The 25,809-nt window shown below is 53.1% G+C and overlaps 2 protein-coding genes across 2 annotated transcripts; one reads left to right on the top strand and one right to left on the bottom strand.

The window, feature by feature from the left end:
• Positions 1-3,207: 3,207 nt before the first annotated feature.
• PKLR (pyruvate kinase, liver and RBC) lies at positions 3,208-14,836 on the top strand. Its single transcript, XM_004693817.2, has 12 exons — positions 3,208-3,211; positions 5,698-5,814; positions 6,917-7,099; positions 10,022-10,113; positions 10,210-10,341; positions 10,526-10,712; positions 11,022-11,292; positions 11,388-11,538; positions 12,080-12,232; positions 12,325-12,491; positions 13,161-13,342; positions 14,149-14,836. The coding sequence occupies exons 2-12, from the start codon at positions 5,724-5,726 to the stop codon at positions 14,253-14,255; spliced, it is 1,716 nt and encodes a 571-aa protein (XP_004693874.1). The 5' UTR covers positions 3,208-3,211; positions 5,698-5,723; the 3' UTR covers positions 14,256-14,836.
• Positions 14,837-14,926: 90 nt separating this feature from the next.
• On the bottom strand, positions 14,927-24,944 carry HCN3 (hyperpolarization activated cyclic nucleotide gated potassium channel 3). The gene is made up of 8 exons (XM_004693816.2): positions 24,660-24,944; positions 21,218-21,647; positions 20,164-20,325; positions 19,543-19,761; positions 19,161-19,307; positions 18,292-18,532; positions 17,341-17,505; positions 14,927-16,896 (listed from the first exon to the last, which is right to left on the bottom strand). Exons 1-8 carry the CDS (start codon positions 24,941-24,943, stop codon positions 16,196-16,198), a joined length of 2,349 nt encoding a protein of 782 aa, XP_004693873.1. The 5' UTR covers position 24,944; the 3' UTR covers positions 14,927-16,195.
• Between the last annotated feature and the right edge of the window lie 865 nt (positions 24,945-25,809).

Here is a 25,809-nt window from a genome sequence, read left to right as displayed (position 1 = left end):
CAGACCTCTCCTGACCCGCCCGCTGCTCCCCTCAGCAGTGTACTTCCTCTATCTGCCTGTTCTGCTCCCCGCTCTGTCTCTGGTGAAGCCTCTCACTACCCCTGAGCCTCTGGCCTGTACCCCAGTTCTATATGCATAAGTAAATAAATAAATAAGTATATTTTTTAAAAGAGAGAAAGAAAACCTAGTCTAGTACATTGCCCAGAAAACTGAGATGCTTTCTTGAGGATTTGAGTCCCGGTCACCTCAAATTACCAGTTCTCTGAATAAGACTGGCTTTCCTAAACCCTTGTCTCTCACTAGTGCCAGCAGCTGAGCTTTCCTGGCATCCATGCGTGACTCTTTTCACTTGCTCCTCTTCTCGCCAGAGTTGAACACTCTGCCCGCCCCCGCCCCCGCCCCCGCATGCAACATGGAGCTGTGTGAAATGGGACAGAACTTCACAGGGCCTGCAGGAGCCGGTGCACTCATGCTCACAGTCCTGCTCACCACAGCCGACAGGTGGCAGGCCCAAGTCCAGTCAGTAGATGAAGAATGGGTAAGTGAAAGTTGATATTTACAGGTGGTGGAATATCCTTCCACCTTAGGAAGGAATACAACAGGGATGAACCTTGAAAACATTATGGTAAGTGAAATCAGTCAGCTAAAAAGATAAATTCTGGCCCTCCCTGGTGGCTCAGCAGGTTAAGTGCATCACTGTGAGCTGGCCACAGCCACTTCAGTGTGAGTTCCATCCCCAGCCAGGGAGGTGACCCAAATGGCGCAGCAGACCTCTCCTGACCTGCTAGCTGCTCCCCTCAGCAGTGTATTTCAGTAGATCTGCCTGTTCTGCTTCCCAGTCTGTGTCTGGTGAAGCCTCTCACCCCTTGCCCCTGCACCTCTGGTCTGTACCCAGTTCTGTAAGCGCAAATACATAAGTCTTTAAAAAAATAAATAAATGCTGTATAACTCCTTTTAGATGAAGTGCCTAGAACAGACATGTTTATAGAGCCAAAGTAGAAAAGAGGCTACCAGTGGCTAGAAAGTGGAGAATAGAGCAGGAGAGTCACTGCTTAATGGGCACAGAGCTTCTGTTTGATTGGATGGAGAGGCAATGGTAATGGCTCTAAATTGTACATCTAATTGCATCATTAAAATGGTAAACTTTGTCTTAAATATATTTTGCCACACTTTAATTTCTTTTTCAAAAAAATCTTTTCTGGCTATTTATTTATTTTAAAGATTTATTTATTTATGCATACAGAACTGGGGTGCAAGCCACAGGTGCAGGGGTGGTGAGAAGCTTCACCAGAGACAGAATGGGGAGGTGAACAGACAGATCAACTATGTACACTGCTGAGGGGAGCAGAGGGCGAGGAGAGGTCTGCTGTGCCATGTGGGTGATCTCTGGGGCAGGGATCGAACTCGAACGGAAGAGGCTGCGGCCAGCTCACAGTGCTGAGTCCCAACCCATTGCACCTCCAGGGCTATCTTTTTAAAAAGGAAAAAGCCACCTGGGTCTAACCTAGCCTCTTCCTCTAGCTCCATACTGGTCATTCTCCTCCCAGTGGCCCTTGCAAGTGAGGGGCTCCAAGAGTGGCCCCCAGGGAGTCCTGTGCAAGCAGTGAGCTGAATGAGGGAGCTGCTCATTGTAGGGAAGGAGACTAAGATCTATTCTGGGAAGGGGACGGATACAAAATGGCATGCACAGGGCTGTGCTTCCATTTGCACAAAAAGGGAAAGATTATATATATTCTTTGTATCTGCACAGTACATTTCTGGAAAAAAATATATAGATGATCCAGAAATCTGATGATGTAAGAGGCACAGGGGGAAATTGAATGGCTGGGGAGGAAGATGGAGCTGAGAAAGGAGAAACTCTTCCCTATACCCTATAACTCTGAATTTTGCTCTTTGTGCAAATTTGTATCAAATAAATATAAACACATTTTGAGTAAATTCTATGGAACTTTTGGGAACACTAGCATAGGGCCCCACCCTGATATTCTGATTACTCAAGTCCGAGTCACCAGATATGCACGTGACCAACAGCAGTAAGATTTCCCTGCTCCCTGTGGAGTTTCCTGCGCTTTTAAAGCCTTTTCGCACTGCGCCCTCCCCAAGCTTTATTATCTAGGTTTGCAGATGACAAAACTGACTGTCAGACTCTCTCTGCCCTGCATGGCCCTGGCCCCAGGGGCACACTGTAGGGACAGCTCCGTCCATCCACCAGCCCAGCTCAACCTGGCCTGAGCCCTCCCCCCACCCAAGTGAGCCAGTGTTCTCTGTTTGCACAATAAAGGAACTTCCATGGTGTGTGTGTGTGTGTGTGTGTGTGTGTGTGTGTGTGTGTGTGTGAACAAGGGTGTGCATGTTAGTGTTTGTGAGGATGGGGGAGGGTTTGAGGTCTAAGCGTATGAATGTGTTTGTGGTATGAATGTTGCTCAGTGTATTTGGGTCAGGGTGTCTGTGAGGGTGGGGTGAGGAGATGTGGGCTTGTGTGTACATAGCTGCAGGTGTGTGTGTGTCCCTCAGCTGGGCAGTCTCCTCCTGGACTCCATTCAGCTCTGCTGTTACCTCCTCTGTAAAGCCACCTCAACATTTTCCCTCACCCACAATGCTGTCTCTCCTGATGCCCCTCCATGTCCTGACAGTGCCATCACCCTAGGCAGTGTGCAAACTAACTGCGTGCCTGGGCCCCCAGTTCAGGCAGGGCTCTGAGCTCCAGATCTCGACCTTCAGAGGTCAGCGTGGGCAGGGCAGGGCAGAGTGGAGGGAGTGCTGTCCACACTGGGGTCTGTCTGTGTGTCTGATGTCACAGAGCTGCTGACTAGGTACTGAGTGTGTGTGTGTGTGTGTGTGTGTGTGTGTGTGTGTGTGCTTATGGAGGTGGAGGAGGGCCTCATGTCAATCAGAAAAAGCTGATTTGGGCCCTTGCCCCCTTGACCTTCGCTCCCTTCCTCACTCACAGGCCTCCTGCTCAGGGCTGCCTGACCACTTGACGACATGCTGACTGTTCTCCCATGCTCTCCTGTGCTCCCCGGGAGACTGGGCTGCTTTTTCTTTACGACCTAATTTTAGGTGGCAGTTTCTGTTCCTCAGTTGGACAGGTCTGCTTGGGGGCAACTTCCACCGCCTGTTAACCAGTTGGAACGTGGCTCTCTGGAATTCTTGTCCTCTCTTCCCAGAATCAGTTCCGAACTGCAAGGCCCACCTGAAAGATCCATGTCCCGTCTCCCCCCGCCTCTGAACCCAAAGCCTTCAGCCCAGACCCTGAGGCCTGCTATGTCCTGCGGGTTGCCAATTTTATCCATCTTTCTTTGTTCCATTTTCTATATTCAAAGCTTATGCCCCCATCCATACTCATTCCCCGTGAGAGTCCCCCACTATTTAACCTCTTTCTTTTCCAACTCCACAGCTGAGTTTCTTCCCTTCCTTCACACTAAAACCGTCCTGAGGAGAGGTTAAGCGCTCAGCTCTGGAACCACTCTGGGGTTGAGAGTGGGCCTGAGTCCCAACTTCACTGACAGAACTTTTAGTCAGCGGGGTGTTCTTAAACCACAGGGCCAGGGCCAGACAGATCTGGTAACAGGGCTTAGATAGCACCCTTAGGGGCTCAGGGCACAGAGAGAAGAAATTCTAAAATCTGAAGCGATACGGGATGGGGGGACAATTCCACGTCCAGCTTCACTCTCCTTTGTCTTCTCCTATCAACAGTTCTCCATTAGCTAACCCCCTGGAAGCCACAGAGCAAGGTCCTCAGCCTCTTGGCGCCACAGCAGAATAGACAGGATAGAGAAAGGATATGGGGGCTCCCTGGTGCCTAAGGGTTAAGTCTCAGCACTATTACCTCAACAGCCTGAGTTCAAGCCTTACCAGGGAACTGACCCACATAGAGCAGCAGACCTCTCCTATTTTGCCTGCTGCTCACCTCAGCAGTGTATTTCAGTAGATCCACCTGTTCTGCTCCCCTCTCTTTCTCTGGTGAATCCTTTTACATCCTGTACCTCTAACCTGTACTTCAGCTCCTCTATGCAAAATAATATAATAGAGAAAGGATTTGGAGTGGCAACAGGAGAGATCCAATGCACCCTGCTAGCCTCAGTTCCTTAATCTGGAAAGAGGCCATCAACCCTACCCTATCTCTGGGCTATCCGGACGATAAAAGGAGAAGGCCTTGAATGCTGTTCCAGCACTCAGTAAGTGCTCTAATGATTAATTAGTATCTCAAACTCAGCGTGTCTAAAATAAAACCTTGACTTTTTTTCTACTTCCAACCTGCGTCTTCCCTAGTGTCAGCCTGTGGCACTACCATCTACCAACGCACCCGAGCCAGGCATCTCAGCACCAAGCAACCTCCTTCAGTTCATGGAAGTCTCTCTCTCCCGCCCCCTCTCTATGTTCCCACCCTGTAGGATCTTCTCAAAATCTGTCTCAGGGGTTTCTCTGGTTGCACAGGGGTTAAAAGTCTCAGGATGGCCAAGCTGTTGCCAGCTGCTATGACATGGGTTTGATCTCCATAAGGCACAACAGACCTCTCCTATTTCACCTGCTGCTCCCCTCAGCAGTGTATTTCAGCAGAGCACCTGTTCTGCTCCCCACTCTGTCTATGATGAACCTTCTCATCCCCACACCTCTGTCAGTTTTCCAGTTCTTGTATGCACAAATAAATAAATAATAAAGAAATTATTATTATTAACCCTTCTCTCCACCCGTCATCACTCCCCACCTGGATAACTCCTAGAACTCCCACTGATTCCCTGCACCTAGTATCTGTTCCCCAGGACTCAGCCAGTTGGGTTACGTCACTTCCAAGGCATTTCTCCAGGCTCCAGTTTCACTGAGGACCATGAACCCCCACTCCAGGCATGCATGATCTAAACGTAGGTTTACTACTTCTAAGCATCAGGCATTTTCCTTCCTCAGAGCCTTGCCATATGTTATTTCCATACACACCCCCTAGAAGACTCCTTGCCCCAAATTATCACTTTTCGTTCTTCAAATTCTGGCTTAAGTATGAGCCCATAGAGAGGTCTTTCCTCACCACCTCATCTATCATACAGTCCCCTCTCTTCCCGCTGGCTTCTCTGTTGCAGTGCCTGATGGATGATTCCTTGATGTACTTACAACGTTTGCAGTTATGCACTTACTTGTTGGATATTTGCTTAGAGTCTCTCTCCCCTATTCTGTAAATTCCACAAGAAGACCAAAGCCCTGTCAATTTTGTCTTCTTGCCTCCTTGGGACCTGGCAGAGAGTTGGTGCTCAATACATTCTGAAAAGGTCAACGAGCAAATGGTTGTATTGTGATGTAACTGATGTTGTGTAAGCTCTTCCAGAGAATTATACCACAATATCAAAATGTTTGGTCCCCTTTCTTCAGGCTGTGGTCCCTAGTCTGAGTCTACTGCTTCCTAGACCCATGGAGGGCTAACTTCAGTTAGGAAAGGGAAAGTTCACAAAAGAAAGGGGCCACACCACAGAGACAGAAAAATCTCAATTCAAGCTGATGACCAGACCGTGTGAGTGGGCTGGAAATTTGTCAGGAAAAATGGGTGAGACAGGAGGAATGCCAGAACACAGGGGCAGAGAGAGTGGGTCTGGAGGAAGGACTGTGGGGACAGGGGAGGCCTACTGGGTGTGCCCCACTTCTTTCCTCTGGCTCCCTTAGATAAGACCAACAGTTTTGCCATCCTCTCCCTCTCACCCCACAGTCCAGGCAGCCCAGCCCCACACTCTGTAAGCATGTCAGTCCAGGAGGACGTGCAACCCTGGTCATGGATCTCTAAGTCCCAAAGGGATTTAGCAAAGTCCATCCTGATCTGGGCTCCAAGAGGTAAGAAGGAGCAACAGACGCCAGTGATAAGAAGGGAAACGAGGGTGGAACTCAGCAGTGGGGGTGGAAGGTGCTATCTGCTGCTGACTTGGAAGGGCTTGGGAGGATCTGTGCTCACTGGCGTCTCCCCTGTGTTGTTCTGGACCTTGCACGGGGCCCCTCCTCAGGACTCCTCTAGATGGGCAGAAAGGACCTGGCTGGCCTGCGATTCCTGGACTCTGGCCTCTGGAACAGGGAAAACACTGGTGACACTTTAACCAGCATGCAGATCTGATCCTCAGCCCACCAGGCCTCCTGCAGCTCACAGCCTCACAGTGTAGAGGACGCCCCAAAGACAAGCAGGCTACGGCAGTATGGATGGTGCTACTGAAAGTGGGGCTCCTCTGGGCTACTGGATGAGGGTGCACGCTGATAGCTAGTAGACCAGACGTCAAAGGGGGCTGAGACCAAGAGAGATCAGCAGCTGAAGGGCAGGAAGTCTGGGATTGTGAAGGATCAGCCAGGGGGACAGTGGTGAAGAATCTGAGCCTAGAGTTAGTCACCAGTCAGGATTGGTGGAGGAGGGACTCCCATCTCTTGGAAGCTGAACACTCTTGGGCAATTTTTTTGGTTTTGTTTTTAAGATTTATTTATTTATTTATGCACACAGAACTGAGGTACAGGCCAGAGTTGCAGGGAGGGTGAGAGAGTTCACCAGAGACAGAGTGGGGAGCAGAACAGGCCGACTGGCAAAGTACACTGCTGAGGGGAGCAGCGGGTGGGTCAGGAGAGGTCTGCCGCGCCATGTGGTCACCTCCAGGGTGGGGGATCGAACTCGTGCTGAAGTGGCTTTTAGCTTCTTAGTGCTGTGCCACCAGGGAGGGCCCCTTGGGCAGTTTTTTACCTCTTTGTTGGATCCTGTTTCTTTATCTATAAAATGGGGTTAACGATAAAGCATTTAACAGCACCTGCTTCATTGGAGCCTCGTACAAAATAAGTGTACACATGATGCTGGCACGAAAAAGGATTCAGCAAAGCTGGAAAGCCCAGGGCAGGAACAGAGAGTGCAGACATGCAGGATGGGAGGAGAGACAGGTACCCATGAAGCCCTCTTCTCCTGCAGGGCCAGCAGGGTACCTGAGGCGGGCCAGCGTGGCCCAACTGACCCAGGAGCTAGGCACTGCCTTCTTCCAGCGGCAGCAGCTCTCAGCCGCAATGGCAGACACCTTCCTGGAGCACCTCTGCCTACTGGACATTGACTCCGAGCCTGTGGCTGCCCGCAGCACCAGCATCATCGCCACCATCGGTAAGTACCCCTCCCCCACTGCTACGTCACAGGACCTCTCAGTCTCTTAAGGTGCTGCCTCCATCTGTGGTGTCCCTTGAAATCTCGTATTGTTTGACAGAGTCATTCATGCAACATATATTTTTTGAGCACTTGGTCGACAAGGTTTTGAGTCCTGAGAGTAGATCAGTGAAGTAAACCAAGATCCTTATCTTTGGGGAGTTGACCACCTAGCTTGTTTATAAGTAATAGACATAATATATTATTTTGAAATTATAAATTATTCAGTGTGTTAGAAAGTGATAAGATATGGGAGAAGAGGGGGGAAATAAGCACATAGGGGGGTCTCCGGGATGCGAGAGTGGGTGTCACTTGTGGCTTAACTACATGCCGCTGTCTGGGGAGAGCACTCCAAGCAGAGTGAACAGTCAATGCAAAGGAAAGAATGGCTAGAAATTGACAAGGGACAAGTATTGCAGAAATGAAATGGAGGGAATTTGAGGAGGGAGATGATGTAGGTTTAGTGGGTTATTTTTAGAATAAGTGAAATGGGGAATGGCTGCAGTTCTGAGCGAGGAAGTAACACCCTCTTACTCATGTTTTAACAGAACCACGCTAGCTGCTGTATTAAATAGATTGGAAGTGGGGGTGGGGTAAAGGCAGACGCTTATTTGACTGAGACCGGGTGATAGCAATGGAGGTAATGAAAACAGATCAAATTCTGAATGTATTTCAAAGGTAGAATCAACAAGATTTCCTAATGAGTTGGATATGAAGTTGAGGGAAGCGTGAGAAAGGGCTCAGGGATGACACCAAGGTTTTTGGCATGAAGGACTATAAGGATGCATTGTCAGTGGATCAACAGAAACAGGCGGAAAGATCTGAGGGGTGGAGATCAGTTCAGTTTCAGACATGTTGAGTTTGAGATGTCTCTGAGACACCCACGTCTAAGAGAGAGTGAGCAATCAGGTAAGTTTAGGAGAGAGGTCTGAATTGGAGATACAAAGTTGGGAATTGTTGACATATAAATGATACTTAAAGTCATGAGACTAGGGCCCTCCCTAGTGGCACAACAGGTTAAAATGCAGCACTATGAAGCTATTGGCAGCCATTGCAGCATGAGTTCAACCTCTGGCCAGGGCGCTGACCCACAGGGCGTGGCAGACCTCTCCTGACCCACCTGCTCCTCCCCTCAGCAGTGTGTTTCAGTCAATCGCCTGTTCTGCTCCCCCCTGCCTCTGGTGACTCCTCTCACCTCCTGTACCTCTGTCTTATACCCCAGTTCTTGTGTACACAAATAAATAAATCCTTAAAAAATTAAGAGACTGAAAAGGAGCAGCCAGGGAGATGGGAGTGAGCCAAAAGAGGCCAAGTGAAGGTGTGTGGGGCGGGGCGTGGGTCCAGTGCTGCGGCCAGCTAAGATGAGGACTGAGAACCGACTATTAGATTTGCCAGGGAACACAGAGGTCCTTGATGATTTTGACAGGAACAGAGGCTGTGGAGAGAGGGAGTCGATGATGGGTATAAGGAAGAATAGAGGGAAGGGAATTGGAGCAACAAATAAAGATTACCTTTGAAGTGAGTTTTGCTGCAGAGGAGGGCAAAGAAACAGGACTGTAACTGGAGGACAACTGGGATTAAGAGTATTTTTTTACAATGAAAAGAAATGATAGCACGTTTATTTGCTACGAGAATGACCCAATAGAAAGTAAAACATGGACAACAGAGAACTGGAGAATGGCTAAGTCTCTGTGGGTAAGTGCGTCCTTTAGCAAGTGCAGGGGCAGTGAGAGGCTTCACCAGACACAGAGTGGGGAACAGAACAGTCAAGCTGATGAAGTATACCGCTGGGGGGAACAGTGGGCTAAACAAGGGAGGTCTGCCACGCTGCATGGATCACCTCCCAGCGGGGCTCTAATTCTCACTGAAGAGGCTGCAGCTCGGTTGCAGTGCTGTGTCCTAACCCATTGCACCACCAGGGAGGGCCAGTTTTTTTTTTATTATTTTATTTATTTACACATAGAAGAACTGGGACAGGCCAGAGGTCACAGGGATGGGGAGTAGGTTGTTGAGAGGACTCACCAGAAACAGAGTGAGGAGCAGAACAGGTGAATTGACTGAAATAGACTGGAGAGTTCTGTCACACCATGTGGGGCAGCTCCCTGGCTACGGATGGGGATATAACTCATGTTGCAGTGGCTGCAGATAGCTTCATAGCGCTGAGAAGTAACCCCTTATGCCACCAGGGAGGCCTGGAAGAACTGGCTTATACATGGGCAGAAGAGGCTGGCCAATTGGTTCCCAGGTTTGAAGCTGTCATATCAGTAGAGTAGGGACAGGGCAGGGCCCAGCTCATCAGGGACCACAGCGCTAAAGCAGGTGCCCCAAATGCTCTCACCTGGCACCATCATACTCCTGGGTTACTCCCATACTGCAGCACCAAATCTCTGCCAACAACTCTTGGCCTGAGCACACTCTCTCCCAGAACCCCAAGGTGTTGTCTTCTCAGGGAAGAGGCAGGTGTTGACTGGAGAGGACAGAGTTTCATACTTGTGAGCAAGTTGGCAACAAGTAATAAAAATTAGGTCACAGCAGGGGGTTGGGGCAGCTCTGCCTGCTGGACCCAGCTGCTTCTGTGGGAGTTCTATCCCCGAGGCAGAAGGGACCCACATGGGCCGCAGACCTCTCCTGACCGGCCTGCTGTTCCCCTCAGCAGTGTACTTCGTTGATCTGTCTGCTCTGCTCCCCGCTATGTCTCTGGTGAATCCTCTCACTGCCCTTGCACCTTTGACTTGTACCTCGGATCTGTATGCATAAACAAATAATTTTTTAAAGATTTATTTACTTATTAAATAAATCTTTAAAAAAAAAATTAGAGCTTCTGTGGCTTGATGCTTTTCTGGAATTTGGAAACGTTTGTCCGAGCGGGATCTCTGGTTCCAGGGCCGACATCTCGCTCCGTGGAGCGTCTCAAGGAGATGATCAAGGCCGGAATGAACATCGCGCGACTCAATTTCTCCCACGGCTCCCACGAGGTTCGGGATGAGGCTGCGGGGAGGCGAGCAGGGTTAGAGGATGCCCCGGGGTTCCTGCCACCTTTCCCTGAAATCCCCGCTCGGTTCCGTCCCCAGTACCACGCCGAGTCCATCGCCAACATCCGGGAGGCAGTAGAGAGCTTCGCAACTTCCCCGCTTAGCTACCGACCCGTGGCCATCGCTCTGGACACCAAGGGACCAGAGATACGAACTGGGATCCTGCAGGGGGTGAGAGACGCGGTCATACCCTCCGGGGACCCAGAAGTGGGCGGTTGGGCAAGAAGGAAACCCGCACCCAGGGGGCGGAGCAGGTGGGGGTCCCTCCCCCCCACCGCCCCCCCCCTACCCCTCCCCCCCCCGCCGCACTGATCCCGCGGCTGGAACTTAAGACGCCCCCTGGCTCCGCCCCTAGGGCCCCGAGACCGAAGTGGAGCTGGTGAAGGGCTCCCAGGTGCTAGTGACCGTGGACCCGGCGTTCCGGACTCGTGGGGACGCGAACACCGTGTGGGTGGACTACCCCAATATTGTCCGGGTCGTGCCGGTGGGGGGCCACATCTACATTGACGACGGACTCATCTCCCTAGCGGTGAAGAAAATCGGTGCGGAGGCGCCCCCACCCCCGCCCTGGGCAAATTCTGGGCACGCCCTTCCCGCTGGCTCCTGCCTGCTCCAAGTAGACAGACCACACTTACCCTGGCCTAAGTCCTTACCCACCCGTCCCAGGGGCCCCCAGCACCCAGGTTCCTAGGCTCACCCTGGCGTGGGGCTGAACTGGAGGGCTGGGGGTTCTTTCCACAGCCTAAAGCAAATGGGACTCGGTTCTGGTTCCTAGCGTTTTTAAGGGGGGTTTCCCTGTGCCAAACTCATCCCTGACCTTCCTGAAAAGGCTGGCTCTGTCGCACCCTTAGGCCCCCAAGGGCTGCAGACGGAGGTGGAGAATGGAGGCGTCCTGGGCAGCCGGAAGGGGGTGAACTTGCCAGGTGCCCAGGTGGACCTGCCGGGGCTGTCAGAGCAAGATGCCCGGGACCTGCGCTTCGGGGTGGAACATGGAGTGGACATCGTTTTCGCCTCCTTTGTGCGAAAAGCCAGCGACGTGGCTGCCGTCAGGGCTGCTCTGGGGCCAGAAGGACAGGGCATCAAGGTCATTAGCAAAATTGAGAACCACGAAGGCGTGAAGAAGTGAGACTTGGTCTTTGTTCCCATCAGTCCCTAGCCATCCCCCAGAGTCCCTCTCCTGCATGTCTCTCCCTGGCCTGATTACCCCACCCACCCAGGTTTGATGAAATCCTGGAGGTGAGCGACGGCATCATGGTGGCAAGGGGTGACCTGGGCATCGAGATCCCTGCAGAGAAGGTTTTCTTGGCTCAGAAGATGATGATCGGACGTTGCAACTTGGCGGGCAAGCCCGTTGTGTGTGCCACACAGGTCTGAATCGAGCTCTCAGGGTGGGGCATTTTGTGGGCTCTGGGACAATGAGCGTGAATACCCTCACCTTAACTCTAGAGCACTGTCCAGTGTTAGATTCTCATACAATGAAGTTAGGAAAAGATGCTGCGGTGTCTAATTTCATCTTTTAAAAAGATTTATTTATTGATACATACCAGAACTGGGTTCAGGCTAGAGATGGGGTGGAGGGGTGAGAGTCAGAGTGGGGAGCAGAACAGGCAGATCTACGAAGTTCAATGCTGAGGGGAGCAGCGGGTGAGACAGGAGAGTTCGACTGCACCACATGGGTCAACTCCCTGGCCAGGGTTCAAACTCAAGGTGCAGGGGCTGTCAATAGCTTGATAGTGCTTACTTTAACCCCTGAGCTGCCATCTCATATTTTAGATAAGGAACTGAATCACAGTTTGACCTGACCCTGACATTGAGGGCACTCTGGGAGCAAGGGTGTCAGAAAAGTAATATGTACAGGGTTCCCGGGCAGAATGTGACTCCAGGGCTCTAATGTCCAGATGTTCCCCAGATGCTGGAGAGCATGATCACTAAGCCCCGGCCAACTCGGGCAGAGACAAGTGATGTGGCAAATGCTGTGCTGGACGGAGCAGATTGCATTATGCTGTCCGGGGAGACTGCCAAGGGCAACTTTCCTGTGGAGGCTGTAAAGATGCAGCATGCGGTAGGAGCTCAGCCTGGAAGGACAGTGGGCTGGAAAATCAATCCCTTCCACACCCCAGTGCCTCTGCCCGCCTGACCTCCTGCTGCCTCCAGATTGCCCGGGAGGCCGAAGCCGCAGTGTACCACCGCCAGCTGTTTGAGGAGCTGCGCCGCGCAGCACCCCTGAGCCGAGACCCCACCGAGGTCACTGCCATCGGCGCTGTGGAGGCTGCCTTCAAGTGTTGTGCTGCTGCTATCATTGTGCTGACCAAAACAGGCCGGTGAGGGGCTCTGGGAATACCAAGGCAGGGCTTTTGGATCAGGGGCCCATGGAGATGGGATTTGTGTCAGCATCAGAGATGCAGATTTATAATCTGGGACAAGAGGAGAGAGGACAGTGAGAACTGATGCCAGGAGAGATGGATCTTGGAACCCCTCAGGTACTACGCCAGGGGGCTCCAGATGGCATCACTGGGCCCATTGAATTCCAGACCATTTAGGCGCCCAAGGTTCACAGGCAAGACCTCTGCCTCTAGCCCACAAAGCCTTTCAGTGACAAGGTGTGGCAGAAGTAATCAGGTCTGCGTACAAGTCTGTTTTGCAATTTAGCTATGACGCCTTCAGCACGTCATCCAGGCTCTGTGACCCCCTTCTGTTTCCTTGTGGGGTTGTGAGAATTTACAGGAGACATTTGTAAGTGTATCTTCAGAAGAGTTTTAGGTTCCTCCTTGTCTCGTTGGACATGTCCTTTATTATTTCTTACATTCCTTGTATGGCAAGAAGAACAAGAAATCTAACTCCCATTTTAAGGTGAGGAAAACGAGGCCCAGTAAATATGACTTGCCCAGGGTCATACAACATGTTGATGACAGGTGGAATCAAAACTAACTTTGTTTCCTGAGTTAGTACTTTCTCACTGTTTTTGGTCTGACCTTCTCTGCCTTCTCCAGCTCAGCCCAGCTTCTGTCTCGTTACCGCCCTCGGGCAGCGGTCATTGCGGTCACCCGCTCTGCCCAGGCTGCCCGCCAGGCACACCTATGCCGAGGAGTCTTCCCCTTGCTCTACTGTGACCCTCCAGAGGCCGTCTGGGCAGATGATGTGGATCGCCGTGTCCAATTCGGCATTGACAGCGGTGAGCCATCTGACTTATCATCCCTCCCCACCCCAACTCTACTTCCCATGGAGGACCTCACCTCCCTCCTCTGGCTCCAGATTTTCTCTGTGAGGTTCACTAAGACCTAGGGACATGCAAGGGAGGAGGGCAGAGGGAGAGAGGTCAGGGCCGTCCCCTAGGGAGTCAGCCTGATGGTGCCTGCACTAGGTGGCTAGAGCAGGTATGACTCAAGGAGCGAGATGCGAGATGCGGGTGGAGAAAGGGGGACCCCTAGAGACACAACTGGCATATGCTAACAAGGTGCTGCTTCCAGTCAGATGTAGACTGCTCCTTAGCACCACAGCCCACGCCCTGTGGACACAGCTGCAGCTCTGATACACTGAGGGGGCCCGTTCCCTGTGGAGCCACCGGGTGCCCTGCAGTTTGCTTGAGGCCCCTCATTCCCTCCAGGGTGCCTTGAAGAGGTAGAAGGTGTGGCTGGTTCTCAGAACATGGCTAACTTAGGTCCCTTTTTACTAAAGTATTTATTTTTGTAGACGAACTGGGGTATAGGTCAGAGGTGCAGGGAAGGGGGGTGGTATGTGTGTGAGAGAGGATTCACATTCACCAGACACAGAGTGGGGAGCAGAACAGGCAGATAGACTGAAACACACTGCTGAGGGGAGTGGCGGGCGGGTCAGGAGAGGGCTGCTGCGCCCTGTGGGTTGCCTCCCGGCGAGTGGGATTGAACTCAGGCTGCCGCAGTGAGGGGCTGCGATTTAACCCGTAGGCACCAGGAAAACCCCTGACCTGGATTATGGCTGATTATCTTCCCCTCCCCCCAGGAAAACTCCGTGGCTTCCTCCGAGTTGGGGACCTGGTGATTGTGGTGACAGGCTGGCGACCTGGTTCTGGCTATACCAACATCATGCGGGTGCTGAGTGTGTCCTGAGAGGCCCTCGCCTCTGACCTAGCCAACCCTTGACCCCACCGCTCCACCCCAACCCCTCTGACCGACTGACTGTACAGCCCTGTCTTCCTACTCCGTCCTCCCACCCAATGCCACGCCTGCCGTCTAGCCCCATTGCGGACGCCCCTCCCCTCCCGTCCAACAGGCTGAGGCAAGTCTGTGTCCAGTGCAGGTCGGGCCACCCAGCAGCGCCAGCTGCTCTTCCTGCTCTCCGCTGGGCCCTAAAATGCTCTGAGCCTTTAATCCCAGTTTAGCTGGTTACTTACTTCTCTTCCTCCAGGCTTCCCACATCTAGGGGTGGGAGAGGGAAACAGGGCAACTGTGTCCAGTTGCCACAAAATCCACTATTTTAAAAACCTCTCATTGCACAAGTGCACGTTCCTGTCAGTGTCCGCCTGGTAAGCCCGGCAGCCACAGCGCCGGGGGGCGACTCTAGGGCAGCACTAACCTTGGCTGTGACTAACAGGGATCAAAGCACCACCCTTTGGGGGGGAGACTTGGGGTAGCTGCATGCGGAGGGATGCTGAGAGCCACAGTTTTGAGGGCAGTCCCCCTCATCTGTGACTTGCTGGGCCAGTGGCACCCTTGTCTCCTGTATTCAGAAGCCCTGCCTGCCTGCCCACTTTGTTCCCACACAGAAAGGAGTCAAAAACGAGTGTCTCTATTTTCTTTTTAAACTCAGCTATTTGGAAGCAGTTATAAAACTTTTCCCACTCATCCAGACCCCAGAACTCCCCCACCCAGGAGAAGTAAGGTTCTGGTCCCACATTCTTTGATGCTGTAGAGTAGTTGTGGGGCCAGGGGTGCGAGCTACGGGATTTCTCTTGTCCCTGAGAAGGCAGAGGTGCTGGCTCGCCTGCTCTGAGGCCTGGGTACCTCAGCTCCCACCTCCCTTATTCCTGCACCAACAGCAAACACAGTAGGAAAACCCTTAAAGTGAGAACAGTCGCACCCCGAGGCGGTGGCGCGCCCTGCCCCCACCTGGACAGGGAGCGGCTTGGAGTATTGCTGCTGACAGAGTGGCGCAAGGCCCACAGGAACTGGCATGAGGGGCCGGCCCCTTTCTGCCTCCCTACCAGGAGGAGAGGGAGGGTAAACAAATGAGTGAATGAAATAAATTGATAATGCATAAAATTAGCAAATGAATAAATACGATTATTAGATGATTGAATAAATAAGAAGGAAAGAAAAAAAATGTCATTAAAGATTCAGTCACTTGCCCCCCACCTGGGAGGATCTAGGCTGGCACACTGACTAATTAGTGCCAACCATCCCTTAGCTTCAAGAGGGACACCTCTGGGCACAGGGAGGAGGTGGCTCCCAGTTGACAAAAAGACAGTTCTACCACAGATACAGAGAATACAGGGGCCTAGCGGTCCATCCCCAACCCCAAAGCACAGACAGGGAAGGTCTACACATGCAGTGAGGGTGGACGCCCACACCAGGGACCCAAGACCTTTGCGGACAGCAGTGGGGACACGAGCCGTGGGCAATGGCCAGCTGTGCTAGGGAGACGAGAAGACAGGCCGGCCGGCCGGGCAGAACACACAGGGGCGTGGGCCGGGAAACACATCTGATTACTTGGCAGTGGTGGCAGTGGCAGGTACTTGTGCTTAGTAATGTGGGGTCGTGGGCTGGGCCTGCACCTGGCAGGCCCATGGCTGGGGGAATACCCCTGTTTGGAGTCGTTTCTACTTGGCAGTGGAAATGTACAGTGGCTGGCACAGTGCCTTGAACTGGGAAGCGCTCAGTCCACTTGATGAATTGGTGAATGGATTAGAAGGCTGTCAGAGCAGACTGGGGTGCCTGAGCTGAGGACAGAGACATCCTGGCAGTAAGGGGAGGTATTCCCAAAGGGCAGTGTTTCAGGTCCCCTCAGCCTTCCCAAAGAGGCAGCTGCCCCACCGAGCTTCTCAGGTGTCTCACATGTTGGCAGAGAGCTGGGGCCCCCGGGGGGTGGTTGGTTCAGGCATGGGTGGCCGGGGGGGCTGGACTGTCCCTGGAGCCTTGGCCAGGAGCCCTGAGGGGGGCACGCGTTCACTTCCTGAGCCCTTCCGTCCAGGAGAGCCATCGCCTGCTGCCCGCTGAGGCAGAGAAGGCTGGGAGGCTGAGAGCGGGCGGCCCCGAGGTCCTAGCCGCCGTGGGCCTCCTCCTGGTGGGGGCCCGAGCAGGGACACCTGGGAGCGCCCGGCCCTGGAGAGGCTGGCATGGAGGGTTCGGGCAGGTGGGGCAGGCAGGCGGGATGTGGACGCCCATGGCCCCCGGGCCAGCAGAGGGCCAGCTCGGACAGGTACCAGCGGGGAGGCGGGGGAACCTGCTGAGCGCCGAGCAGGGCGAGCAAGGAGGGTGGCTGGAGAGTCGGGGGAGAGAGGCAGAGAGCCCCGCTGGTGAGTCAGGGCAATGGCCACGTTGGAGGTCACCGCAGCGGCCTGCAGGGGCGCGTGCACCAGGGGCTCCCAGAGCACTGGCTTCCCACTGAGTCGAGCTCCGGTGCCAGGGGCCAGGCCCCGAATGCCCCGGGCCATGTCCCTGTCGTGCTGTACTAAGTGCTGCTCCATGATGCCCCCGCTGCTGCCTGGACTCGGCTCGGAACGCTTCCGCTGAAGCATGGAATTCTTCTTGCCTGAGAGTTGTGGAAGAGGCATTCAGGAAAAGGAAGAAAGTCAAGACGAAGGCTGAATGTCAAAGAATGTGAGGGAACAAGATGGAGCCCAGGGGTAGCAGTGGGGGGGGGGTGAGAGAAGGGATGGGTTGTGGGGACGGGGCTTGGGAGGAAGGGGGTGAGCGTGTGGACTGTCAGGTGCTAAAGGACAGGGTTGGTCCTCAGGGGAAGGAAGACCCGAGGCATGGTCACTTGGGCTGTAGCTCCAGTGGCAGGAGCTACCGAATGATGAACAGAGTGAGTCTGTGTAAAAGGCCTGTTTGGGGCATTTGCCGGGACTGGGGTGGGCTGTGGCATGACCCTGGGGCAGGAGAATCCCGACCCGGGGAGCACGGGGGCTCCTTGCTGTGGAGATGGGGTGAGGGTGCGGCCTAGACTGGAACAGACAAGGTAGCCAGGCCTCACCGATGCGGCGCAGCCGGTCCATGGCCACCGTCTCGAAGGCCCGGCGCATCATGGGGAACTCCTCGAGCACTGCGTTGAAATGGTCCACGCTGAGCGAGTAGAGGCGGCAGTAGGTGTCAGCCCGCACGCTGGCAGTGCGCCGGCCCCGCGTCAGCAGGCAGATTTCTGCCGGAGGTGGAGAAAACCTTCAGAACCGCTGGCCCGGTCTCCCTCTTTAGGGCCTGCAGCAGCTGGCCCAGCCTTCCCAGGCTTCGCCCAAGGTGGGAAGCGCAGTGCTCACCCACCCACCTAGGGACTCCATGGACTCCAGTCGCTGGCTCTCTCTGGCCCCACGTAATTACTGAGTTACTGCGCACTGTCCTTACTCTCTTTAAATAAAAGCGCACACGGGCAGGCCTGGCTGGCTCCCACCATTTCTTCACTCTAATTGCCACCCCACCTCTACAGTGCGACCCAAAGGGGAGAGCATGGAGCACCCTCCCTTCTACCCCTTAGAATGAACACCAGGGACAAAACCGAAGGAAAGCAGTGCCATAGGGCAGAGGATGACACCAGGAGGATGCTGGGGGGTGGGGGGGGCTGGGGGCTGGGCGTTATCTGGGCTTCAGGTCACTTTGGGTAGCAGCTGGCAGACTGATCCCCTAAGTCACTCCACCAGGGACCTGCAAGCCTCAGCCCTGAGGCAGCACTGCTTAGTCCTAGCTTTCTCCTTTCACAGGTTCTCCCAGTTGTGCTGGTTAAAGTAAAGTAATTTCCAAACTGGCTGTGCAATAGAATGTATAAAGGAGCTTTTGGAAATACAAAGTTCCGGGCCCCAAGCCTGAGATTCTGATCACAGACTCTTGGGGAGAGTCTGGAGCTCGGTTCTGCAGCATAGCCAGGCAGGGTCTCTGATGCCAGTTGCCCTCTGTCCTCTGCTCCAGCTCACCACCCTCCCTGAGACCCACTGACCTCCAAAGTAGGATCCATCAGTGAGGCGGGTGTCCCGGGCACCACGGGCCAGCACACTGAGCAGCCCGTGCTGGATGAAGTACATCTTCCTGCCCACTGAGCCCTCACGCACCACGAGGTCCCCCGGCTGGAAGACCTCAAAGCGTAGCTTAGTGAGCACAGCAGTGACAAAGCTGGGGTCAGCATGGGCGAACAGCGGCATGTGGGCCACAAGGCCCCGACAGGTAAAGTTGATGATCTCCTGGGCAGGGGAAGGACCTGTCAGGCATTGTGCTCTGCCTCCTGCCCAAGGTACCCTCCTTGAGCACATCCGTCCCCCCAGCCCTGGTGTCATGACCTGCCAGAGCATGGTGACCCTGCAGTGGGCCTGGACCATGCCTGAGCCCTGCCTTCAGCCCTCTCCCAAGAGCCCGGACAAACAGTCCTGGCAGCGCCTATCTATGTATTACATTTCACCCCCAAGACCTTCAGGGGAAACCCCCGGGGCCTCCTTGATGGCCTAGGGGTTCAGTCTCAGCACTACTACTGTGATGGCCTGATCCCCAGCCAGGAAGCTGACCCACAGGGCACAGCAGACCTCGCCTATTCGTCCACTGCTCCCCTCAGCAGTGTACTTCAGTAGATCTGCCACTATGTCCCTGCTGAATGCCCTCACCCCGCCTCACCTCTGGCCTATATCCCAGTTCTCCTATGCAAAAAGAAATAAAATCTTTAAAAAAGAAAGACCCTAGCTCCTAAAAGTCCTCTGAAGGCATTGCTCCCTGTGGGGCCTTCTCAAGCCTCACTCCCTACAGGCGTGCCTGCAAACAACTGCCTCCTCGGACACCCAGAAAGTCCTCGAGGGCCCCTCCGGGGCCCCGCGCACTCACCTCCCGCAGCGGCTCGCTCAGCTCGCCCAGGATGCTCTCCTCGTCGAACATCTTGCCCTGGTAGCGGTGCTCATAGTACTCGTGGATGCGCTGCCGGGTGTCAGCTGGCAGCTTGTGGAAGGACATGTACTGCTCCACTTGCTTGTACTGGAGGGCCAGCCCCCACGGTCAGCGGGCAAGAGGATGGGAAACAGATGTGGGGTCAGAACAGCGTGTGGGGGAGATGTATATGGAGGAAGATCATAGACAACAGCCAAACCCAGAGGGGTGAACCGTGCCCACAGATGGAGATACACAGCCGCGGGACATACAAGCTATGGTGGATCCAGAGAGGACACATAACAACAGCCACAGGCCCACCCTCCCTCCTGCCTCCGCTGACCTTCTCCTGGTACTGACGTCGGGAAGAGTCCAGGGACTGGATGAGGGCCGTGGCGTGGCCGATGAACATGGCGTAGCACGTGGCGCCCACGATCATGCTGAGCATGGTGAGCCAGACGTCCGGCATGCCTACAGGCGCCTGCTGCCCATAGCCAATGCACAGCATGTGGCTCATGGCCTTGAACAGGGCGTGGGAGTACTGGCGGCCCCACGAGTGGTTCTGTGGGGTGGGGGGGCAGAGTGTGTTGCAGAGCTGGGCATATGCCCCTTAGCGCCTCCTTCTCTTCTAGCCCCCTTTCTCTCTCTCTCTCAGTTCTGCCTGACCCCTCCACCTCAGGTCTGCCTCCCAGGAGACACTTAAGTTTGTGTCTAAGGTCTCTTACAGCTTCTGTGTCGGCCTCAGGTTTCTGACTAGGTTTCCTTCTCTGCCTACCCTCTCTATCACAGGTATTTCTTCAGTCTCTTTGCCTTCTTCTTCCCCCGCCCACCTCCTCCTGCATCACCCCTTGGCCATCTGTCTCTCCCTCATGTTCCACCTCTGCCCATTATGGTCATCCCTGCTACTCGGGCAGAAGCGCCTGCAGGAAGGCCCAGGAGAGACAGAGTCGTGGGGAGTTCTCACCACCATGCGGTTGATGGAGACCCAGCAGTCGTCCGGGAAGTCCTGCAGCATGGGCACCAGGAACTGCAGGCAGCCGTCCCAATGGCACAGCAGCAGCATCATGCCGATGAGGTTGAAGATGCGAACCACAGCGCTGGCCAGGTCATAGGTCATGTGAAAGATCTGAGGAGTCCGAGGAGGGGCTGCTGTGGACAGGAACCCCTCCCTGCTGGTCCTCTTCCATTCCCAGCCTTGCAAATTCTCTTTGAACTCTCTAGCCCCAGTCCCCGTGAACTTAAAAAAAATGTGGGTATTATTCATTTGTAAGGAATTTTACAACACACAAAGCTAATGCAAAGTAGGTTGTGTTACTATTCTCTTCTTATCAGTAGGAAAACTGATACAAACCATGTGCCCAGTATCAGTGCCACAGCAGAAACCCACAAGCAGGCTGTTATTTCATAGTGTAAAAACCCCCAGGGCATGTGTATAAGGCTTAATGCTGGAAGTCCTCTTCTTTCTCTTTAGTAGCAGTAGCAGTAGTAGTAGCAGTAACTTACTGAGAATTTCCTACACATCAGGCACTTTTCTAAGTGCTTTACCCATATTATTGTAATTCCTTTAATTTTTATACTCTTATTATACATAAATATAATGTTCTCCTATTTAACATTCTCATCTTATAGAAGAAATAAAGTCTCCTATAGTAAATATTAAGACTAGGATCTGACCATAGGCAGCGAGCTTGCGGAGCCTACACTCGGAAACGCTAAACTTTTTACTCTGAAGTTGAAACTCCAGCCTGCAATTCCTAGCTCCTGTCCTGTATCTTCCTCCTACTCTAAATAACCCTCAAGTGTTTGCCAGCAGCTGTGCACCCCCTCTTCAGCCCCCTCCTCACTCCAGATCCCAGCCCTAAATTTCATTCTCTCCTTACTCCTTCCCCTCCAACTTTGGAGACATCCCACCCTTGCAAGCCCAACCCATCTGCCCGGCCCCATAAAGTCACCAGAGCCCACCCACAGTGCAGTCCCTGAGGAGTCTGCAAGCCTCCCTGTCCACCTCCCCGCCCCACCTCCTCCCACTGGTGTATGTAGCGGATGAGGCGGGAGAGGCGGAGCAGCCGCAGCAGGCTGAGGATCTTGGTGAAGCGCACAATGCGCAGAGCCCGAGCTGTTTTGTAGACTTCTGCGTCCAGCCGTGGCTCCAGCTCCACCACCAGGAAGATGTAATCCACAGGGATAGAGGAGATAAGGTCAACCAGGAACCAGGTCCGCAGGTAGCGTGTGCGGATGGCCCTCGGTGCCAGCAGGATCTCAGCACCCTCTTCTACCACGATGCCCGTGCGGAAGTTAAGCACCAGATCCAGCAGGAAGAAAGTGTCAGAGAGGACGTTGAAGACAATCCAAGGTGGGGAGTTCTCCTCCTTGAAGAAGGTGATGCCCACAGGCAGCACAATAAGGTTCCCCACCATCAGCAGGAGCATGATCAGGTCCCAGTAAAACCTAAGGTGGAGTGGGATGAGGAGTAAGACCGTGATTTTCACCAGACACTAGACTAAACACAGATAGTCTGATACCGGAGTGTCAAGAGTGGGCAGGGATACGGAACAACAGAGTGACTACGTACATAGATGGTGGCAGTGTCAACTGGACCACCATTTGGGAAAATAATTTGGCTCACTGGTAAAATTAAACATATCCATTCCATGCAAACCAATGATTCTATTTCTAAGTATACACACACTCAAGGACAACATACAGGAATAGATAGCAGTTTTAAATCTGGGACAACACAAACGTCCATACACAGAACAATGTAGATAAACATACTGTGATATATTTATTCATGCCTGGAAAAACAATACAACTGTGAAATCACCCGACTGCAGTCAAATTCCACACAATAGATGAATCTAACAAAATTAATATTGAGCAAAAGAAGCATACTGGTTTATTCTACTTATATAAAGTCCAAAAACAGGTAAAACTAAACTGGCATTGCCTTATTTAGAAATTCATAGAAAGTAGTATAACTGTAAAGGAAAGTAGAAAAAAAAAAGTACTATGAAAGTTAGAATAATAGGTTTGGGAATGGAATGTGAACAGAAAGGGGCTTCTGCCCTTCAGGCAATGGAGTCTTCCTTTAGCACCTAGACAGCCGGCCTTATAATTACCATATGCATGTATCAACACATATGTGTGTGCCTATGATTATATACAATACTATATATCCTTACTACAGGTGTGTGTGTATATATCCTTAGCACATGATAATATAATGTCCTTAATATACATATATATTATCTATTGTTAACGATTTTTAAAAAAGGATAAAGTGGGCTCTCCCTGGTGGCACAATGGGTTAAAGCACCACACTAAAAGTTCTCCAAAGTCACTGCAGTATGAGTTTGGTCCCCAACCAGGGAGCCTAACCACTTGACGTGGCAGACCTCTCCTGACTCACCCACTGCTCCCCTCAGCAGTGTATTGCAGTCAATCTGCCTGTTCTGCTCCCCACTCTGGTGAATCCTCTCACCATCCCCCACCTCTGGCCTGTACCCCAGTTCTGTATGCATAAATAAATAAACCTTAAAAAAAAAGATAAAGTGCCCTATGCTAATCTCACAGAATTGTTAAAAAAAGAAAAAGACAATAGATAGAACAATGTTATAAAGTATTCATTGGTGTTATGACTCACCCACCCTTTATCCCAAAATTTCTCCTTTCTCCAGCTTTCTGCCCATTCCTAGTCTAGGGCTTCACAACCTCCACAGCCTTCCACCCCATTCCTCGTCCCCAACACATTTGGACTCATGGTTCCTATTTCTCTGCTTTTTACCTCTAGACCAGGCTAAGGATGATTTCTCCTGCCTGTCATCTGAACTGAGCTTTTCAATGGTGTCCTTTCTCCCCTCCATGGTAGCTCAAACAGGGTTGCACATATAGAGCAGCTCCCTAGGAGATCCTGAAGCAGCAAGACTTGAAGTGCTGTACTCCTTTCCTTCCCTAGCCTCCCTGTGCCCCCTGGGACTCTGGCTGAGCCCAAGCAAGGGCATGGGTAGGAGAGAGCCACACTGCTGTGGTAGCAGTTATTGAAAGAAGAGATCAGAAAGGAGGTAGGTAAAGCATAGAGAAAAATCTGTGGCTAATATGAGGGTCCCAATTTTCTTTGGTGGTTTTAATTCCAAGATATGCATCATGGCAGCATCAACACAGCCTCTTATTACTCTAACTGTAAAATCATTTCTTTGGGTCCCTGAAAGATTGACTTGGGGACTGGTCCCCAAATCCGGGCATCCAGGAATACCTTCAGACTTTATGTTTTCAATCAAAAAATAAATCATTGATTCCCTCTTCCTCCCCTTCTTGGGTCACTGGAGAAAATTTGGTACTGTGAGCTGGGAGAAGAGAGGAAGAGAGGGTTTGCCTACCCATAGAGCATCTTCACAGCCTGACTCACAGGCAGTCACAAGCCTAGCGGGTGATACAGTAGAGAGGATGGAGGCCTTCTAAGGGGGCTACACGGCTTCTGGAGATACATCTCGGGGTGAAGTGGGGGCAGGAAGGGAGATCCACAGGAGACTACATAAGGTGCACTGGTGTGTTAGAAATAAGACAGTAAAGAAGAGGTGAGTAGAGAAAACATTGTGAGAAAGAGGAACATTTAGGGAGGATGTATGTATGTGGATGCAAGATGATGTCTAGGTCTCCAATTGTGTTTCTAGGTTCCTGACTCACACCTAATCCTTTCTGCTCATTTTGCTTCCCAGGCAAGGTGCATTGCACGCATCTTTGCCTCATCCAAAAGCTGTCCTTCATTTCCCCCAAGGACAGGGCTGCTCTCCTCCCCTAGCGACCTTGATGTAGAGGTACAGCCTGATGGGGACTATGAAATGGCCCCACCCCCACCTCTGTCCCTTCTCTCTGATAGTCACCTGGGCGGTGGCCATGCCCCTGTTTTGCTCCGAGTTCAGACAACGCTCTGCCTCATTCCTTTTTCAGCACCAGGGATAGCGACCAGACCGCTCTTAGGACACCCTAGCTAGCCCCCTCCCTCCCAGCAGCCCTCTATTTCCTGGTAGGCTTTCCTCAAGATGCTGGGAGTGGGGGGCTGGGTGGGAGACAGAGGAGCTCGGTTTCACTCTCAGGCTGACCCGAGCTTCGGAATATGACATAATTTCCCATACTCCCAGCAAGCAGAATTGAAGAAAGCAAGGTCCCTAACTACTGTGCTCCAGGTGGGGGGTGCGGGATTCCTGAAACGGGAAATCCAGGTCTCTAGTGTATGCTTGCTCCCCTCTGACTGCCCAGCCTGAGAAGTCACCAAGGATCTCCGACAGGGATAGCCCTCGCCCAAGAATTCCCAAGCTGGGTGAGGGAAGCGACTCGGCCCACCCGGGGTCCCCTGGGCCAGAAATGAAGTGACCCGGGAGGGTGGGGTGGACCTGGCCCCCGTGTCGCGGCCCGTGGGGGTGGGATTTGTGTCCCCCACCCTCCCTGCCAGGCCCCCAGTACCGGAAGTCGCTGTAGGGGTGGATGATCCAGGCCCCCGCCGACTTGACTCGCTCCTGTTCTATTTCCACTGCTTTGTGGCTGCCAAACACGCGAAGGGAGAACTTGTTGACCGTGGGCTGGAGCAGTGTCCCAAGCTGCCTCCTCTTGGGCTCGGGCCCAGAACTGGACCCGGGGTTCGGACCCGAGGCCGTGGTCGCAGCAGCCTGGGCAGCGGGAGGTGCCGCCTCCAGACCAGGGTTTGCCCCGTCGCTGGTCCCTGTCGTCGGCCTCTGCTCCGTCTCCATGACGCCCGTCGGTTACACTTTTGGCTTCCTAAACCCCGCCGCGGCCATTCGGGACCCCCGGCCCCTCCCGGAGTGGGAGCCGGCGCAGCCCCGCGGGCTGGCAGCGGAGGCGTAGTCGGCGGGGAACTGCCGGCGCGCGGGGCGGAGGGGGTGTGTGCGACAGACTCTCCCGCGGGCGGCAGGCGGGTTGCGCTGCGCCCCCTGGCGAGGGCCGCGCGAAGGCTGGGCATCGCAGGCGGGGGCGGGACTGCCCAGGCGCCAACCCGGGAGGAGGTGGGGCCAACAGAGCCGGTATCCCGGAGGGACACAGACATGGGCGTGGCTAGCAAAGGCAGCGGTTTTCCCCAGAGATGGTGGAACAGGCGGAGAGGGCGTAACCTAGTGTTGAAGGGTCTTTATCCCTCCTGAAGGGACCGGCGGAGTGGGGAGGGGGCGGGGAAGCCGCTTGCGCGCGCTGGAAAACCCTAATTGGGCTGTAGCTCCTGGGACTAGGGAGGATGAGGGACTGGGAACTAATGGAAGAAATGGGCAATAGCTTCTGAGATCCTTCTTCCCCGCTCTCGCTAATGGACTGCATGCATTCCACTTTCAGTACTCTCCTAGCATCTTTCTTCTGATCTTCTCCATAGTGCCCCCCTAATGCTTAATTTAGAACTTATTGTGCCAACCTTCACCAAGTATGACTCTCTTGTTGAATGGACGATACGGATGCAAAGATTAACATAGAAGTTCTAGCTATAAAGCCACCTGATCATCCAGAATAGGTAAATTACAGTGCTATAGGTAAGATATTTCTTACACAAGTATCTATATGCGTTATTTATAGCACTTAACTCTGTGTTAAGTGCTGAATAGCTCAAGTTCTT

The sequence above is a fragment of the Condylura cristata genome, unplaced genomic scaffold (assembly GCF_000260355.1).
Source record: "Condylura cristata isolate star-nosed mole 26May11 unplaced genomic scaffold, ConCri1.0 scaffold00040, whole genome shotgun sequence".
In the NCBI taxonomy this organism is placed as follows: domain Eukaryota; kingdom Metazoa; phylum Chordata; class Mammalia; order Eulipotyphla; family Talpidae; genus Condylura; species Condylura cristata.
Note: the sequence above shows the minus strand (reverse complement) of the source record. Positions and strands in the feature narration are given on the sequence as shown.